Genomic DNA, 20,697 nt, shown 5'->3' on the forward strand with positions numbered 1-20,697 from the left:
AACTCAACAGCATTTAACAACAATAACATATCCTGTTGCTTAGAGAGAATCTTCATTTGAAGGTTATTTAAGCATTCCATATTCAGCAGTCACGAAAAGCTCATTTCATTATCCACCTCACCCCCTCTCCACTGTAAAAATAGCTCCCAGTACACAAATCAATCAAACCAAGAACCTGGAGCCATTCCTTGGTTTCAGGTTCCATTTTAATTAGAGGAGGAGTTTGTGAAAGTAGTGCCTTCCTCCTAACATGCACCCATAAGTTGGACACTCTTATGAGCCTTCTTCATTTTGCCCTTTTAAGCCTCTGTGGTTGCCTTTTTTTCTCTCCCTTTGTTTTTATTTAAAAAGAAGTAGAGGAAACATCCACATGCAGCGCTTTTTAAATGAAGTGACTTGTCAAGTCATAGACTGTGGCAGTAATCTGAAAGGCAGTAAATTTAGCGACCCTCACTTGCACTGACAGCCTGTCACGCACTTGAAACACAAATAGCAGTGGAGACAAATCACTGCTGTTTTCCTATTAAGCTTTGGCCTCATGGCCTTCCAGGAACTTGTGAGCCCAGCCTGGAAGAGTGGACGTACTGCTTCCCTGTTCTCTCACACTCTGCCTGTCTCTTGGGGTACTCCTAATACTGCAGCTGGCATCACTCTGTGATCCATTTGATTCAGAGACTGGAGAACCCGTGTCAAGATTGCAGAAGGTGGTAGACAGAGACTTGGAATGCAAACTGAAACTTACGGGGTTGTTTCTACCTCATGCATGTTAGTCAAAAGCAAGAAGCAAATTGCTAATCTCCCTGTTATAACTTGTGTTGATCCTAAACACCCAAAGACTGTCCAACTTATACTAAATGCAGACATTCTAAAAATACCATTTCAGTTTGGCTTAACTTTTCTACCTCACTTCCACACTTCACTTTTCTCTTCATTATTTATTTATTGACTCTAAGCAAGAACATTTCTATAAATTACATCAACCAGGTCATTCCTCACTGAGCCTTGCTGAAAAAGTGGGTCAGGGATTTGGGGGAGGAGGGGAGGTGAGCTCAAATGAGGTCATAGCAGCCTCAGTACCTGTGATTAAAAAATAGGGGTCCAGACAGGGTTACCGCCTACTTTATTTTAATTACTGTTGAAAGGCTTCAGTGGCCACCATACAACTGCGTCCAGCACTTCTTCAGCAGTGCAGTTGCCCTGCTGAGTTTAACACATATCAAGATAGTAATTGATTTATATGGCTCTTAAAAACAGCAGCCACTGCCCTCATCTCTCTTGATATTGAATCCTCAGCCATGGCAGAACCAGTAATGACAGGTTGGGAAATGCCCCTACAGTCCTAACAACAATGGGGAAAGGTCTAGGTTGTTGCTGCCTAGACCCAGCAATTCTAATCTCTGCCCTCACTCCTTTCTTAGCAGATGGTCTGCTAAACAATCAATACCTGCATGTGTTTTTATTTATATTCCCAAAGAACTCTTCTAAATATTTAGGCTTTTTTTCACCCCCAGTTTTACTTATTTCCTTCTGCTGCTGCTTCCTGGAATAGTAGTGGTAATAAGTGAAGCAGAAAAATGAGTTTTTGCTTTATGACATCATGCCACATTACAGAAATTTTCTGTAGTCCCTATTCTGGTGGCTCGAAAAGTCATCAATATGTATATGACACATTAAAATCCACATTTATAGCCCAACTTTTATACCAACCTCATATTTCTGAGCACCTATGAGACATACTTCCCAGATTCTATCCCCCAAAATTGTGATATCAACATGTCAAAAATGGAACACATTATCTTCAGTCCCAAATAAGCATGCCTGCCTTATTTCCTTAACTGTGGTCATATGAAGAAAGTCCCTAGTTTACAACCTACACACTCTATACAGAAGACCTGATGAGCTTGGGCAGGTGATGCTATAAGTATATGGCACATTTACTATTCCCTTTTCCTGTTCTCACGTGGACATCACCTCTCTCTTCCATTGAGTCCAGACCCTGCCTTAGACTCCTTCTCAACATTATACTCTAGGCAGCCACTGGCAATTAGTCAGGGTTGATGATGACTATTCACCATTCTTGAAAAACAATCTCAGCTTTCACAGAGATTCACAAGAAGACTTATCTCTCTATATATTAGGACTGATGCCAAAGATCTGATACCAAGAGTATGTGGCATTTGTATACAAAGGACCTCAAACAAATAGAATTTTCTTGGGATTTTATTCTTACTCACATCTGTCCTCCAGAAAAGAAAGAGAGGAGGGCAGAAGATAGAAAGAGGGAAAAGAAATAAGGAAGGAAGGATGATTTTAAATTGCACCTGGTATCTTGTGAATACTTGAAGGGTCCCATGTACCTACAATGAAATGTAGAGGTACATAACTCTACATTACCAAATCCAAGTCCTCAAACCATCTGTCACATCCCGGATTATTTCTCCTTATGCTGCACTCCTTATTTCTCCTGCATGGAGACCTTAATTCCAGGCAGTCTGACCAGGTTGTCATACCCTGTACATTTGGCAGCTTTGATTCTCTCCACGTGTGTTTCACAACCTATTAAAAAGACATTTCTTCCAGGAAGTTTTTCATTAGTCCATTCTACACTGTTCCTATAACACTTTGACTGGCTGTTGGCATTCTTGTGCAAAAATAATTGTATATCACTTTTGGAGTGTTGTTGTTATTAAGGGCCATCGAATAATTGTGACTTATAGAGACCTTTCTTAGGGTTGCTGAGGAGCAACTGGTGGGTTTGAACTACCAACCGTGTGGTTCGCAGCTCAGTGCTGACCCACTTTTGGATAGGGTTTGCATAAATAAATGGGAGGAGGCAAAAATTGTAATACTTTTTTCTCATTTATGATTTATTTGGTTTCCTCATTGAGGAAGCTAAATGGACAGACTTCCTAAAAGAAAGACTATCGTTTTAACCCTCTTCTTTTTTTAATTGGTAACAGAGCTGCCTTGCTTGGCAAATTCCCCAAATGTCTCTTTTCAACTTCCCATTCTATACTCACAAGAAAGACTCAGAGAGGAAAAAAAATCCAGCCATCTATGGCATCGCCCTGTTTTCTAATTATAAAAGTAGGCATGTCTGCTTGGAAAATGGTCTCCAAAGGTTCACAGACCTGGTTTAAATCTCAGCTCTCCCTTTACTAATATTATAACCTTGGGCAAGTTCCCTGTCCTCTCTAATTCTCTGTTTCTTTATCTGAGATGTATTTCAAGGTTACAGTGAACTAAATGAGATAATGTATGAGAGTCCCTTAGCACAGTGCCTAGTAAGTGTTTAAGAAGTGGTAACTTTTTCAGCAGTCACTCCACATTATGAATTGTACACGCTACTTGCTGCAGCATTGTGCTGCACTCTGGGGGTACAACTGATGAGCAAAACCAGATGTAATTCTTACTGTGGTTAAAGCCATACAATGTTAACAATAGCTATTATCAATATAATTCCCCTTTAGAGAACTAAACATAGGGGGAATTTTTATTCCAAACCTAGCATTTAGAAGGGCAGAGTACTTTCTAAAAACTGACACCAAATAGGGGGTAATGGTTAAATATGAATAAAATAACAGTATGTCATGGCCCAGGAATGACAGGGACAAGTGAATGGCAGCATCATGTTGGATGCCAAGCTTCAGCTATGACAGTTAGCTGATTGTGTGCATGTGAAAAGAAAGCAAACCATAATGAATTGGATCGCCTTGGATGCCAAGAAAAATAATGCCGTGGTGTTCTTCTTCATTCCTAGAGCCAAAGTCAGTTGTGAATCTTCCCTGGCATTGTGTATGTCACTGGTTTCTGAGTACTAACTATACCCTTTGGGGTTGCAGAAGGCAAGGGGACAATTTGCATAATCCACACCCTGTTGTGGTTTACTATTCAGATAGAGTACGTTTCTACAGCAAAGTAGCCCACCCCTTTCTTTTCCATGTAGCTCAAATATCTTAATAGATTCACTTTTCTCTAGAGAATTCTCTTCTTCTTTAATTTCCCTTCCACTAACACTGTATACAGGGTCGCTATAGATTGTAACTGACTCGATGGCACTTAAGAACAACAACAACAACACTTCTTTAAAACCGTCCTCATTGTATCATGTCTCTCAGGTTTTTTGTTTGTTTGGTTCATTTTTTACTCTGTTACCTTCAATACACTGCTCTTCCATCTGTCTCCTTATTTTCCTATGATTGCTGCTTCTAGCAACTGTGACTACCCATCCCCACCTCCTTTCAATCATGGATCATTTGCTACTCTTCACCCCTCCCTTTCAGTGATGAGAAGAGAGAGGGAGATGAGAAGTGGTTTCAGCCTTTGGACAGCAACACATCAAACTAAAAGATCTCTCAGGTGGTGTGTGCAGCTGTGAAACAAAAACTTCAAAGGATCGGGGGAGAGACATGGCTCATATAAGCAGAATCATATTGTAGGCATCTTCTCTAGATGTCTTTTATTTCTTGCTCACTCTCTCTCTTTTAGCATAAGAGAAACATGATGAGCCAAAAAAGTAGGGAAGGAAACAAAAACTGGTGAGCATGTCCTTGGGGTGGTAGTAGGGGGGGAAGCAACTAGAATGGTACTGTGAGAACAGAAACTTGTTACAGCATTTGAAGTTAGCACAGGAAACTTCAAATAGCATCGTTGATTCCCTATCCTTTATTATTATTATTATTATTTATAGGCAGAAGTTCACAACTTACTTGTGCTCTTTCTCCTCACTCCCCTTGCCAGCCAGACATATACAAGCACACACACATATAAACACACACATTCTGCAAGACAAAATCCAGTTATTTGCTTTTCATTAAACTGTATATGTGTTTGTATTTTTATATTAAGTGGCATTTTCAGCCACTTCAATGAAAATACAAAAATTTAGTTGCATAAAAGGAATGGCAACCACACTTCAAACACTTCTGCCCTTCTATGGAAGAATAGTCTACTGAGATGCTGTTCCTATAAGACTTTTCTCAGAACAGTGGTGTGGGGAGGGAATGACAGTCAAGAAATTGGTTCATAACCACAGGGTGTACTTAAGACAGACATGGTTTGTAATCCCAGATCTGCCTGTATTATTTTCTGTCCTTGTTTACTTACATGCAGATTTCAATATTCTGGTATTTTCTACACGTCAACCTATTCTCATAGGCTTGCTCATGTTGATGAATGTTGTATTTATTCTGGTATCTGGTATTTACTTTCAATGTCCCTTTGCTTAATGTGATTTTGAGTCTCCTGTAAGTGCAGTCACAACTCACATATGTTCACTGGGCAACATCTAACTACATGTGTGTTCATGGTCCCAACCCCCATAAAGCCTATTATATAAATAATTCAATGCCCATACAGTGGTTGCAATAACGAACAGATGTTACTTTTTAAAGTTAATATTACTGTAACACAATAATCCTGGTGTGGCTAATGTGCTGGGCTGCAAGGTCAGTTTGAACCACAAGGTCAACTGTTCAAGCTCACCAGTTGCTCCTTGGAAACTCTATACAGGGTTGCTATGAGTCTGAACCAACTCAATGGCACTTAACAACAACAATAAAGGAGCCCTGGTGGTATAGTGGTTAAGTATTGGGTCAGTAACCACAAGGTCAGTGGTTCTAACCCACTACCTGCTCTGCAGGAGAAAGATGGGGCTGTCTGCTCCCATAAAAATTTATAGTCTTAGAAAACTGTGGATCAGTTCTTCTTTGTCCTGTAGGATCAAGAGTAGTGAGTGGGCATTATTATATTAAAAAATGTTTTAGTGTGTCTAAAAGTGTTTAATGTTTTTTTATGCTTAAAAAGTATGCATATACTATATACTAAGACAAATATTTCACTAACTGATGTTAGATATCAACCTAACTGTTCTGATTTACAAACAAATCCTACCTAAAGACAGATTTAGGAATGGGACTCGTGTATGATCCAGGGAAAGCCTGTAGATAGGAACAAGAGTAGGGCCCAAATTACACTGCTTTATGACACCAGGGGGGTGGAAAAAAAAACATTCAAGGATCAGAGAAGGCCACAGGGTGCCTGAGACTTAAAATAAAACAATATGATGATAGGAACCTTGGAATGAGAGCAGCTTGTGAGAGTGAACTGAGAAAAGGTATCCTCATGGAGACAGACACATTGCGGCAAATGGAGAAGAGAAGAAAAGTCTGAGTGCACGTTAGAATTTTGTGGCTCAAGATTATTATGGTGTATTTCATACTTTGAAAAAAGAAATTGAACTTGCCTAATGAAAGGAATGGCATGGTGCCTGTTTCCACCACTAGCTCTGTTGGTGTTCTCACACCCACCTTTTTTTTTTTTAACAATAAATCCACACAGCAGATACATCCTCAGGACATGACCAGAGATGCCCTCCTGCAGATTTTCAACATATCCTTTCTTCCCTCAATGAAATGCTACTCTATTAGTATACCAAAAATAAAGTGGATTTATGCATCAACTTTTCTTAAAGAAATACTTACTTAGTTCCATTCTCTTAAGCTATAGGATGTGCTGAGTCTGATGTACTGTATTTTGTGTTTCTTAATTCAGTACAGCTATCCCAACAAATGTAAGCTGAGTAATTAATCTGTATGAAACCTCCTTCTAGTTCATAGGGATATTAGCAATAAGACAGAAAATCTCCCATTTCCTCTCAAATCAGTGTGGATTAGTGAAAAATCAGTCAAGTGAAGTAGTAGAAATAATTCATTGTGGGATTGTTTCCTGTGGGTGCAAGTAGAATAGACCTACATGAAATCCAAAGAATGCAGAGTCTTAACTGGAGGATCCAAGTAGTACAGAAAGAATGACAAAAAGAAAAGCAAGAAGTTATTGTTTAATATTTTAAATCCTTATCTAGCTGATTGAATGAGGGAAGACTTTATCGTTTCTCTTATTGTATTCAGTTTGCATTCTGGTACTTCCACACACTAGTGAAACACCTACATAGGTTGTGTGCTACCATAGCAACAGTCCTCAGAGTGGAGATCAGTTGTAACAGGAGCAGTAAAAGTGAGTTGTTTGCCTCAACTCAGGTATGGGTTGCTTAAGGGACAATGCCTTTTTGCCTTCAAGTAGTACTGGAGGACATTCTTTCTAGAGACATGAAATTGGACATTCAGCCCAGGATGATGTGTTTTATTATATGCTTATCAGAAAAAAAACCACATGAGATTACTAATACCTCCTTGGCCTGTAAAGATCCCAGGACACAAAACTAGTAAATGCTGCTTTATTTTCTCTGGTGTTGTTAGTTGTCATTGATATGGTTCATATTGAACCTATGTACAACAAACAAACACTGTTCCAGCTTCACAATCATTGCCATGTTTGAGTCCACTCTTGCACTTGTTGTGTCAACTCACCTCATTAAGGGTCTTCCTCTTTTTCACTGATCCTCTATTTACTAAGCATGAAGCCCTTCTTCTGAACTCTCCAAACCACATGAAATGAAGTCTCACCACCCTTGTTTCCAAGGGTTATTCTAAAACAGGTTTGTTCCTTCTTCTGGCTGTCATTCTTGTTGAGTGCTGTCAAGTCCATTCTGACCCATAACAATCCTATATAAAGTTTCCAAGGAGCAGCTGGTGAGTTTGAACCACCAACCTTACAGTTCAAACGGCTTTGCAGTCTGGCGTATTAAGCCACAGCGCCACACCAGGACTCCAAGAGTATAGAATCCTTCAGGGAAAAGTTTGTGGTTGTTATTGTTCTTGTTAAGTACCGTGGAGTAGATTCCAGTTCATAATGACCCTGCACAGGGTTTGCGAGGCTGTCGATCTTTATGGGAGCAGAAAGTCTCATCTTTCTCCCATAGAATGACTGGTAGTTTTGAACTGCTGACCTTGAGGTTGGCAGCCCTAGTCGTAACCACAACACTACCAGAGCTCCTGATAAATTCACTATTCTTCATCAACACCATAACTCAAATGCATCAATGCTTCCCTGGTCTTCCTTGTTCACTGTCCAGCTTTCACCTGCATATGAGGTTATTGAAAATACCATGGCTTGGGTCAGGTACACCTTAATCCTCAAGCTGACATATTTGCTCTTCAACACTTCTTTGTGCAGCAGATTTGCCTAATGCAATATGTCATTTGATTTCTTGACTATTGCTACCATGAGTGTTGAATGAATTATAACCAGAATTATCAACGATTGTTGATCCAAGAAGAGTGAAGTCCTTGACAACTTCAATCTTTTCCCTGTTGATGAGAATGTTGTTTATTGGTCCATTGGTGAGGATTTCTGTTTTCTTTACATTGAGATGCAATCCATACCGATGGTTGTGCTCTTTGATCTTCATCAGTAAGTGTTGATGTTGTTGTTTTTAGGTGCCATTAAAACAGTACCAAATCACAGTGACCTTATGCAATGAAACACTGTCAGTCCTGCACCAGTATCACATTCCTCGCTATGTTTAAGCCCATTGCTGTTGCCACTGTGGTATTCTATCCCACTAGGGGTCTTCCTCTTTTACACTGAACCTCTACTTTACCAAGCATTATGTCCTTCTCAAGACTGGTTCCTTCTGGTAACATGTCCAAAATAGTCTGGCCATCATGGCTTCTAATGAGCATTCTGGCTATAATTCATTCAACACATTGTTTGTTCTTTTGGCAGTCCATGGTACTTTTAATATTCTTTTCCAACACCATAATATAAATAAATCTATTCTTCTACAGTCTTCTTTATTCATTGTCCAATTTTCATATACATATGTGGCTATTGAAAATACTATGGCTTAGATCAGGCACACCTTAGTCCCAAACTAACACCTTTGTTCTTTAACATGTTAAAAAGAGGTCTTGTGCAGCAGATTTGCCTAATACATGTCATTTGATTTCTTGGCTGCTGCTTCCATAAGTGTTGATGGTTGATCTGAGCAAAATGAAGTATTTGACAACATCAGTCTTTTCTCTAGTTACCTTGATGTTATTTATTGGTCCAGTGGTGAGGATTTTAACCTTTTTTTTTTTTTTTTTTGCATTGAGGGGCAACCCGTACCTAAAGTTGTGGTCTTTGATCATCAACTATAAGTATATTAAATCCTCTTTACTTTCAGCATGCAAGGTTGTATTATCTGCTTATCACATGCAGATAATTAAAGAACCTTCTTCCAAACTTGATATCATGTTTTTCTTCATATAATCCAGCTTCTCAGATTATATGATGAGCATACAGATTGAGTAAATATGGTGAAAGAATGCAACCCTAGCACACACCTTTCCTAATTTTAATTCATTCAGTGTTCTCTGTTCTGTTTGAACAACTGCCTCTTGGTCTATGTACAGGTTGTTCCAGAGCCAATTAAGTGTTCTGGAATGCTCATTCTCTGCAATGTTGTCCATAACTTGTCATGATCCACATAATCGGGAGTCTTTGCATAGTCAATAAAGCACAGGTAAACATCTTCTGGTATTAATTGCTTTCAGCAGAGTTCCACCTGATGTCAGCAATGACATCCCTTGTTTCACACCCTTGCCTGAATCCGGCTCGAACCTCTAGCAGTTCCCTGTCAATGTACTGCTGCAGCCATTTTAAAATTATTTTTAGCAAAATTTTACTTGCGTATGATATTAATAATATTGCCCAATGATGTTCGCATTCCATTGGCTAAACTCTTCTTGAAAAGGGTACACATATGGCTCTCTTCCAATCAGTTGTCCTGGTAGTTGTCTTCCAAATTTCTTGGCATAGATGAGTGAGTGACTCAGATGCTGCATCAGTTTGCTGAAAGAGTTCAATTAATAGTCCATCAATTCCCAGAGCCTTTGCCAATGCCTTGAGTCCACCTTGGATTTCTTCCTTCAGTATCATTTCCTCTTGATCAGAGGCTGCCTCTTAATATAGTTGAACATCTACAATTTCCTTTGGTGCAGTGACTCTGTGTATTCCTTCCATCTTATTCTGATGTTTCTACATTATTTAATATTTTGTCCATAGACTCATTCAATATTGCAAGTCCAGGCTTGAAATATTTTTCAATTCCCTAAGCTTGAGAAATGCTAAGGGTGTTTTTCCCTTTTGGTTTTCTAACTCCAGATATTTGCACATTTAATTACAGTACTTGACTTTGTCTTCTCAAGCTGCTCTTTGAAATCTCCTGTTCAACTCTTCTACCTCCTCATTTCTTCCATTTGCTTTAGCATCTCTATGCTGCAGAGCAAGTTTCAGTGTCTCTTCTAACATCCATTTTGGTCTTTTCCTTCTTTCTTGTCTCCTTAATAGCCTTTTGCTTTCTTCATGTAGGATGTTTTTAATGTCATCTTACAATTTATCTGGGCTTCAGTCATTGGTGTCTAATTCTTCAAATCTAATCTTGAGATGCTCTCTAAATACAGGTGGGAATTGTTCAAGGTCATATTTTTGCTCTTGTGGACTTGTTTTAATTTTTTTCAGCTTCAGCATGAGCATGTATATGAGCAATTGATGGGCTGTTCTACAGTCTAACCCTGACTTTGTTTTAACTGATGACATTACAGACAGCATTGTACTTCAGGATAGATGTTGACATGCTCTTTTTGATGATGAATGTGATGCTATGCCATTTCAATTTGTCATTGTTTGCATAGTAAACCGTGTGGCTGTCAGATTCAAAATGACCATTGTCAATCCATCTCAGCTCACTAATGCCTAGGATACTAATGTTTATGTGTTCTACTTCATTTTTTGTCAACTTCCAATTTTCCTTGGTTGATACTTCATACATTCCATGGTCTGATTTTGAATGGATATTTACAGCTGTTTCTCCTCATTTTGAGTTTTGCTACATCAGCAAATAAAGATCCAAAAAGTTTTACTCCTTTTATATCATCAAGGTCAACTCTATTTTGAGGAGGCATCTCTTACCCAGTCATATTTTGAGTGATTTCCTTCCTGAGGGAATTATTTTTCAACACTGTACTTGACAGTATTCTGGTGCTTTTTATCATGTTTCAATATTCAATATTTTGGTGCTATTTGACAGTGTTCCACTGCTATTCAGAAGGTTTTCATTGACTAAATATTCCTTCCTAGTCTTAGTTTGGAAGGCTGCCCACCAGTGGTGATCCTGCAGGTATTTAAAATGCTCGTGGCATAGCTTCTAGAATCACAGCAGTACACAAGTCATCACATTATGGCAGACTGCCAGATGAGTGGTAGTTTTTCTATGATGTTGTTGTTGTTGTTGTTATGTGCCATGGAGTCGATTCCAACCCATAGCGACCTTATATAGGGTTTCTGAGGCTGTAAATCTTTATGGGAGCAGAAAGCCTCATCTTTCTCCTGCGGAACATCTGGTAGTTTCGAACGGCTGACCTTGCGGTCACTACGTAGCCACTAAGCTACCAGAGCTCCTTTTTTTCTATGATAGCAACATTAAATATGTAAGACACCACCCTGTAGAATATCCATAGTTTGGTACTGACTCAATCCCAACAGGCATTTTTGTTTATTTCATTTTTATAAAAGAACTCAGTGTTGTAAGACATCTCTAAGCTAATATTTTCCCTTGCTTCTTCGTGTTCTTTTTTTTTTTGTTTTTTGTTTTTTGTTTTTTTACTTGCTGCCATTCACTAACATGGGAATGACATAGTGGAGGAGGGCAAAGATGGAATCTGAAGTCACCATGAACTCTTTTTCTCATTGTAATTCACTAGTATTCTTCAAATAAGTAATATATTTCACAGTCTATGCTACCTCTGCTCTCCAAGATTTTAACCTATTTTTGGCCTGTAGTTGCCATTTGTCTTTAAAACATTTATTTTTAGCAATTCTTAGCATCAACTAGTGGGCTTGATTCTCAGTCAGGAAGATTTTTCACGTCTGTGCTCAAATTCAGTCCAGAAAATCCTATACAATAGAGTATCAGTCTTTTCTGATATTACTGTTTTCTTCCCTACCAGGTTTCATTTATTTATTTATTTATTTTTGACATGTGAAAACAGAGATGACTCTTCCATGTGGTGAACAGTGAAGTAAGAAATATAGAAAGGAACATAAGGTTAACATTTATGAACATATCCAACTGCTTAATAATGGTCTAATTATAAAACATTTCATTAAAAACAAGTGCTAGATATTGTGCAGAATTTCAGAAACAAATGATCCAAAATTAACTTGTTGTTGAGATTGGAAAGTTTCCTCAGAACTAGTGATAATGACAATTGGCAGTAGACTTGAAGTTTGAAGTGTTCCTAACACTCTATTATCAAAGAGGAAGCTAGCTAACAGGCTTAGCTGAACATTTAGACAGTGAATTTGTCTCCATACTGACTGTCTGTTATGTTGATATGGCCATCAGGGAATTTCCAGAAAAGGAAAACAGCTTGTGGCATTTAAGCAGAGCTATTAATTGGTACCATTTAGTGTAGGATGACCAGGAACAAGATTCCATAATGGTAGCAGGATTGTGTTCTTTAACATTCTCTCAGTTGCTCTATCTTTTCCCAGGCACCAGTGGAGTCTGGGGATGAGGGTAGGAGGGAGGAAGTTCCAATTTAGCAAGAGTTAAAGTTCATAGGCATATTTCAGTCAAATTCTTCTCCTTTCTCAATTCTTTTTACCATTTTTTTACCCTATGTTTTCTTTTCCCCTTCCATATACTCTTCCTTCTCTCTCTCTCTGTCACACACACTGTCTCTCCTTCTTCAGCTATTACATATAAAGGGAATGTAAACAAACTTACCTATCTATAGATTTCTTTACTAAAATGGACATATCCAACTTTGTAGATCTTTCCTAAAGAAGGTCCTAATCACAACTTCCTATCTCCATGCCTATTTAACACAGTCCAAAGCAAACCCTATCATCAGTAACACATTCTCATGTATCTTGTTGTTAGCCTGAAATTCTCAGTGATGATATAGTTTGATATTGAGAAGCCATACTTTCAAAAAAATTGTTTAGAACATGATCCTTGTGAAATTGTGTTTTAGTGTCATCGAGTTTGTTCTGACCCATAGCAATCCTGTATAGGGTTTCTGAGTAGCAGTTGGTTGGTTTGAACTGCTGATCTTGTGGCTAATAGTCCCGTGCTTATCCTACAGTGTCATATCAGGACTCCATCCTTGTAAAAAGGACCCCATGTAATCTGGAGGAGAAGAATGACAGTTTCAAAACATAACGACTTCTTCACTTTGGTTGGTTGAAACTTTATAACATAGTGTAATTGACGATGTCACCAAAATCACTTACAACATGGATGTACCTTCCCCATGTGCCACCTTACTTTAAATTCTTAACTGATGACTTGGGACATCCAAATACTCTAGTTTCTTGCCTCTTGATCAGGACAACTTTGAATTGAAGAATGCTATGTCTACAGAACTCGCTGAAAATTGAACCAAAGTTGTTCCCTGTGGGACTTTTGTTGGCAATACACACTTGTTTGACTTCTTTTCTTTCCAGGCTCTATTGTCTCACTCCCCTTCCAGAATTTACCCCCTCTGGGAATACTTTCTGCTTTATCATTTTCACAGTAAGGTTTGTCTTGAGGCTTGCCTCTATGGAAACTGACCTTAAGTAAATCACATTGTCAAACTATTAGAAAGGCAAATGGAGTTATTGCTTAAAAAAACAAAAGAAGTGATCTGCTTTTAAACTTTAGAAAACAGCCATGTCAACCTCTATTTTTCAGGAAGAGAATATGAAGGAGAAGAAGAATATCTGGAGATCCTTGGCATCACCAGGGAACAATCAGGCAAATATGAGTGCAAAGCTGCCAACGAGGTCTCCTCAGCGGATGTCAAACAAGTCAAGGTCACTGTGAACTGTGAGTATGGTAGGAGCTAGCAGGTGCTATGTGCCCAGGGCCAACCTCCACCTCTAGTGAGTTCTAAAGATCCCATTAGCAAAATAAAATTGCATTTCAAGCAGATGCTCTTCTGGTCAGGGATGCACATTTATACATTGGACATATCCAAGGGCAGAATCTAGCCTTTGAATTTGATAAATCAAATCTGTCAACTCTAAATATAACCCATACATTTAACAATACACTGTCTTTTACTCAGACTACAGAATTAAGAAAATATAATCAGACAGCACTAGCATTTCTAGCAATCACTATTCTTGTCTTCTTGGAGACCAAGGTCATACTACTTGGAAAGAGGAACAATTCATATCTGTTTTAATTAGAATTTCCATCTTAATGCATTGTTTGTCAAAAGGGAATAACCCAAAATCATATTTTATCTTCTACTACTTAACTAATTGACCTTGGGACTATATTCAAGCCACTGTGGCCAGATTCCATGTGTCATTGGTGGCCAGCAGAGATGCCTGATAACTTCCTTTCGGTTACCTATTTGTCCCAAAGTATGGGCATTAGAAAGTAAGATTTCACTAAGATGCATAGGTAAGTGGGAGTACTTTGAACTTTTCAGATGAAAGGCTCCTTAGATGTAGTTCAAAAGTGGGGGAAGGAGGATCCATGTGATACGTGTCACCTAGTAAAAGGAATAAAGAGAATTCATTTACTCTGTTCAGTTAGGAGTGGCTTTCCATATCATTCACATTCAAGTTAGCATACCACACAGTTGTGACTAATTACAGGGACAAAGGAATGTGCTGGCAGTTGATCCCTTCTATGCACGCAAAACATTGCACATATGCACACATACCCTACACACATACATTTAAACACATACATGTGTATATATATATATATATATATATATATATATATATATACACACACACAGGTACACACACACACACACACATTCTGCATGCACCCAGATAAACACACATACTATCTTACTCATATATTCAATCACACATGCCGACATACATACGTGTATATAATGTATACACACATAGGCACACAAATATACATGCACAGATATCTTAACCCATATTTGAAAGTACTTGTATCCTTTAGGCCTTGATGAGCTAGCTACTTTCCTTCGTTGTATGCCCTATGTACCACAGTGATAGTGGTGGTTATGTGCCACGGAGTCGATTCCAACTCATAATAACTGTGTATGGAGTTTTCAAGGCTGTAAATCTTTATGGGAGCAGAAAGCCTCATCTTTCTTCTGAAGACCAACTGGTAGATTCGAACTGTTGACCTTGTGGTTAGCATTTCAATTCATAACCCTCTATGCTACCAAAGCTCCATCTATGTGTCGTAACTCTATAGAAATTTTCTCTAATCTTTTCAATAACCTTGGCAGGTAGATATAATTGACTTCATTTAAGAAACTGAAGCCCAACAAGATACATTTTCCTTTCCAAAGTGACACAAAAAGCAAATGTAGGGAACAAGATTAAGGCACAAGTCCATTGGATTCAAATGCTCATGCTTCCAGGAGGAAGATTTATATTGGTTGTTTAACCCTCACACCAAGCACATGAGATGAAAAATCATTGGCTGTAGTTTAGTGATGTGGAAACTGAGGTTCTGGAAGCAGGGGAAATGTGCCCCAAGCACCCTAGCCTGTACTGTACTGTACTGCTTCTCATAACCTTTGTCTAGCTGTACCGTCTTCTGAAAGAAGCAGTAAAAGCTCTTTTATAGCAAACCTAGAAGACTCCGATAGATAGGACTCTGCCACAGACATTTATGGTACTCATTTCCAAGAATCAGGGACAGCATTTGAAGAATTCTGAAGTGCTTTAATCCCTAGTCGTCTACAATTTTTTTTTAGTAATAGAGTTTTGAAATTCCAGTATTACTATTCTTTTTCAGTACTGGGTGTGTTTCAAAGACACATTAATGATTTCAATGTTGAAAATGCTCTAGGACCTTTTTTCCCACATGAAAGGCGATTTCTCTGGGTGTTTATCTAAGTTTATAATTAGGTTAGTTCGCTTCTTTTATGTACACACAGCCATGCAATCATCTTCCACCTCTTTCCTGACTTTTGCTGTCAAGATTTCATTTTCTCTTAATTGACCTTCATCTTAATTAGATTTCCGAAAGTCCAATCATGGAATACATAGAAAATATTTATGCTTCCATTGTGTGAAACATCAAAGTGGTCTGGATTGCAGATGGCTCCCAAGATCAAAGCTAGCCGCCTGGGCCCTATTATTATTAGTGCAATTAGTCTGACATTGCTCCTTCTTGACCGTCCCCAAAGTGTAACTTAGAACTGATAATTTTCAAGAAAAGTCATTACAAAAATGTGAGCTTTTGTTACTGATAAGCATACCAGAGGAAAATATGGATAGAAGCTAATGATTCTAAAAAAAAAAAACCTGACAACAAATTGTATGAAATTCAATGAATTTAGTTAGAAGTCCAGCAGTGCCTAACACATACCTGACCTTATAGCAATTGCTCAGTAAATAGTTACGGAGTGAATAGACAAACAATTGACAAGTAAACTACCCGGAATGATATTGATCACAAATCAGGGAATCTGTCTAACACAAATTTCCTTTGGAATCACCTCTGTCAATACTTCTTAATTTTGTGTTCATTTCATATTAAAGTAATGAGTTGAGAGGTTGAAAAGTCATTGCACTTTGTAACTGTTGTCCTATTTAAACATCTACCCTACTCACATACAGTTGTATCAAATAGAGGAAATCATCGAATTTGAATTAAAGAACCATATCTGGCTAACAAACCTCTTGCAATCCGAGAAACACCCAGGATCACCTTTGCCACTTCATTTAATCCTTCCTGCTATGTAAATGTCCCATGATTTAAACTGACTCCTCTTCTGTTTCAGAACATGAGTGTTAGAATTAGGTCAGAGGACCGGGCTAGCTAAGGTAACTAATAGTTGTATGGATTATTGTCATAAAATAAAGCCTGGGTACCACTAAAAAACATCCCCTGCTGTTGTTACTGTTAAGTGCTGTTGAGTCTGTTCCAACTCATAGTGACCCTGTATGGGGTTTCTGCGGACCAGCTGGTGAGTTTGAACTGCCAATCTTGTTGTTCAAACTGACCTTCAAGTTAAGCACATTATCCTGCAACACCACACTGGTAAATTACTCCCACCATCGCTTCATTTATTCAGTCAATCTGCCAACAGATATTTGTTGCAAGAAATGGAAGATAGAGCAGTAAACATGAAAGATATAAACATTTCTCCTATTGAGCTCACAAATGCAAGTCTCTCTACTTTTCACAGATAACTCTTTACCACAGTAAGTCTACAGCATTGCACACAGCCATTTTACATGCAAAATCCACTTTTCTTCGTGGTAGGAGGTCCTGGAGTTAACCAAGGGCTAAATTATTGATTTGAAATCTCTTCAATTAGATAGGCTTAGTAACATTTTACACAGTAGACAGGACTTCGGCTTGCCAGCATGCTACCCACAGAGTAGCTAATTTCTTCCAGATGCAGTCCATAGGGATAGCCTGTCCTTTTGTTATGGGTTACGTGTGTAATCCCTCAATTTCAGTTGATGGTCTTATTCTCTACCTCTGTCCTGGTGTTCTACATATGAACTTGTCTCATACACTGTCCCATATCTTTAAGTTAATAACCAGCACAGGTTGTTGTTGTTAAGTGTCATCAAGTCGCTTCTGACTCACAGCAACCCCATATAGGGTTTCCAAGGAGTGACTGGTGAGTTTAAGCTACAACCCTATGGGTCAAACTGACCTTGCGGTACAGTGTATTATCCTACAGAGCCACACCAGGATTCCTAGCACATAGTGAAGTTTATTAGATAAAGACTGTTGATTTTATTTGGACTTTTTCTATATTGAGTTTTTTTTCTATTTGTGGCGAATTCTTCTCATAAACTGTCCTAAGCTCTCAAGCTTGGCACATGCCACCCTTGTTCCCACCGTCTGCTTCCCCACCTTAACCTCTCCAACTAGGTTCACATTGGCACTCTAACTCTTAGTGCTCTTGAGCTTCCTTGTGCCTCCACCCTAGTGGCCACAGTTAACTAACCAACACAATATAGATGCAGAGGACATGGGTCACTGGTATTTCTAAAACTCACTCTTGGGAGATAGTCGTTTTTTTAAGAGCTACTTTATTTAAGGAGAGGTTACTATGGACTACAAAACTGGACTGGGAAAACTATTGTCTCCTTGTAATATGAATTTTATTTTAACTGAATTTTTTTAAGTTTTAATTTAAAAATCAACAAAGGTGGAAAAGTTTAGGAAAATGATTGTTTGGTATGGAAGACTGGACACTTTCTCTAGTTATTCAGAGCTAGATCTAGCCATTCTCTTTGCTGACTGCTTATTAATTTTTGTATTTAGAAAGATATCAATAAAAGCTCATCCTACTACTTTTCCACTTAAAACCATATGACCACCACTTGTCTGTCAGTTTGTCGTACTGTGGTGGCTTGTGAGTTGCTGTGATTCTGAAAGCTATGCCACTGGTATTTTAAATACCAGCAAGGTCACCCATCGTGGACAGGTTTCAGATGAGCTTCCAGACAAAGACAGACTAGGAAGAAAGAGTAACAAACTACTTCCGAATCGCTAGTCACTGAAAACCTTAAGAATAGCAGAGAAACACTGTCAGATACAGGGCCAGGAAATGAGCCCCTCAGGTTGGAAGGCACTCAAAATGCGACTGGGGAAGAGATGCCTCCTCAAAGTAGAGTTGACCATGATGATGTGAATAGAGTTAAGCTCATGGGAGAAAAGCCCACAGAGCATTCATTTGCTGATGGGGCACAACTCAAAATGAAGAGAAACAGCTGTAAACGTCCATTGAAAATCAGAACATGGAATGTACGAAGTATGAATCTGAGAAAATTAAAAGTTGTCACAAATAAAATGGAACATAGAAACATTGATATCTTAGGCATTGGTGAGCTGAAATGGACTGGTATTGGCCATTTTGAACCTGACAACCACATGGTTTACTATGCCGGGAATGACAAATTGAAGAGGAATGGTGTTGCATTCATCTTCATCGTCAAAAGAACATATCCAGCTCAGTCATGAGGTACAATGCTGTCTGTGATAGGATAATATCCATGCGCCTACAGAGAAGCCTAGTTAATACCACTATTATTCAAATTTATGCACCAACCATTAAAGTCAGTGAGGATGAAATAGAAGAATTCTATTAACTACTTCAATCTGAAATCGATCAAACATGCAATCACGATATATTACTAGTGATGCAAAGGTTGGGAGCAAAAAGGAAGATCAGTAGTTGGAAAATATGGCCTTGGTGATAGAAATGATGCTGGAGAACACAGTATAGATTTCTGAAAAACCAATGATTTGTTCATTTCAAATACCTTCTTTAGACAGTATAACAGATGACTGTCCACATGGACCTTGCCAGATGGAATACATAGAAATCAAATTGACTACATCTGCAGAAAGAGACGATGGAAAAGTTTTATATCATCAGTGAAAACAAGGCCAGGGGCAGACTGTAACAGACCATCAATTACTCATACGCAAATTCAAACTGAAGCTGAAAAAAGTGAAAATAAGTCCATGAGAACCAAAATATGACCTTACATATATGTTGTTGTTGTCAGGTGCCATCGAGTCAGAACTGACTCATAGCGACCCCATGCACAGCAGAATGAAACAATGTCCGATCCTGGCCCAACCTCACTACTGCTGCCACACTTGATGCCATCAATGATGCCACCTGGCTGATCCATCTCGTTGGGGGTCTTCCTCTCTTTCTCTGACCCTCCATTTTACCCAGCATGACATCCCTCTCCAGCGACTGTTCCCTTCTGACAATATGCCGAAAGTATGAGAGACGAAGTTTAGCCATCTTGGCCTCCAAGGAGCACTCTGGTTGCACCTCTTCCAAAACATATCTATTGGTTCTTTTGGCAGTCCACTTTTAGTATTCTCCTCCAACACCATAATTTAAAGGCATCAATTCTTCTACAATCTTCCTTATTCACTGTCCAGCTTTTGCATCCATATGAGGTTATAGAAAATACCATGGCTTGGGTCAGGCGCATCTTAGTCCTCAAGCTGACATCCTTGCTCTTCAACACTTTAAAAAGTTCCTGTGCAGCAGATTTGCCTAATGCAATACGTCGTCTGATCTCTTGACTTATGCTTCAGCGAATGTTGATAGTTGATCCAAGAACAATGAAGTCCTTGACAACTTCAGTCTTTTCTCTGTTGATAAGAATGATGTTTATTGGTCCAGTGGTGAGGATTTTTGTTTTCTTGACATTGAGATGCAATCCATGTCGAAGGCTGTGTTTTTTGATCTTCATCAATAAATGTTTCAAGTCCTCTTCACTTTCAGCGATCAAGGTTGTATCAGCTTCATATCGTAGGTTGTTAGTGAGTCTTCCTCCAATCCTAACGCCACGTTTTTCTTCATAGAACCCAGCTTCTCGTATTATTTGCTCAGCATACATGTTGAATAAGTATAGTGAAAGAACACAACCTTGTCACACACCTTTCCCAATTTTAAAATATTCAGTGTTCCATGCTCTGTTCAGACAACTGCTTCTTGGTCCAGGTACAGATTTCTCAGAAGTACAATTAAGTGTTCTGGAATACTCATACTTCGCAATGTTGTCCATTGCTTGTCATGATCCACACAATCGAAAGCCTTTGCATAGTCAATAAAGCATAGTAAACATCTTTCTGATATTCTCTGCTTTCAGCCAAGATCCGTCAGACATCAGCAATGATATCTTTTGTTCCATGGCCTCTTCTGAATCCAGCTTGAACCTCTGGAAGTTCTCTGTCAATGTATGTCAATATATCCCACCTTAATTTAGAGATCATCTGAAGAACAGATTTGATACATTAAACACTAAAGACCAAAG

General features: G+C 38.7%; 1 protein-coding gene across 2 annotated transcripts in view; it reads left to right on the plus strand.

Moving 5' to 3' along the window:
* Nucleotides 1-20,697, plus strand: part of LSAMP (limbic system-associated membrane protein) — a 1,036,759-nt gene that overhangs the window by 951,269 nt on the left and 64,793 nt on the right. For both annotated transcript variants that reach the window (XM_006864161.1, XM_006864160.1), the window contains exon 4: nt 13,625-13,759. In XM_006864161.1, the coding sequence (XP_006864223.1) occupies nt 13,625-13,759 (135 nt within the window). The remainder of the gene's footprint in view (nt 1-13,624; nt 13,760-20,697) is intronic.

The sequence above is a fragment of the Chrysochloris asiatica genome, unplaced genomic scaffold (assembly GCF_000296735.1).
Source record: "Chrysochloris asiatica unplaced genomic scaffold, ChrAsi1.0 scaffold00061, whole genome shotgun sequence".
In the NCBI taxonomy this organism is placed as follows: Eukaryota; Metazoa; Chordata; class Mammalia; order Afrosoricida; family Chrysochloridae; genus Chrysochloris; species Chrysochloris asiatica.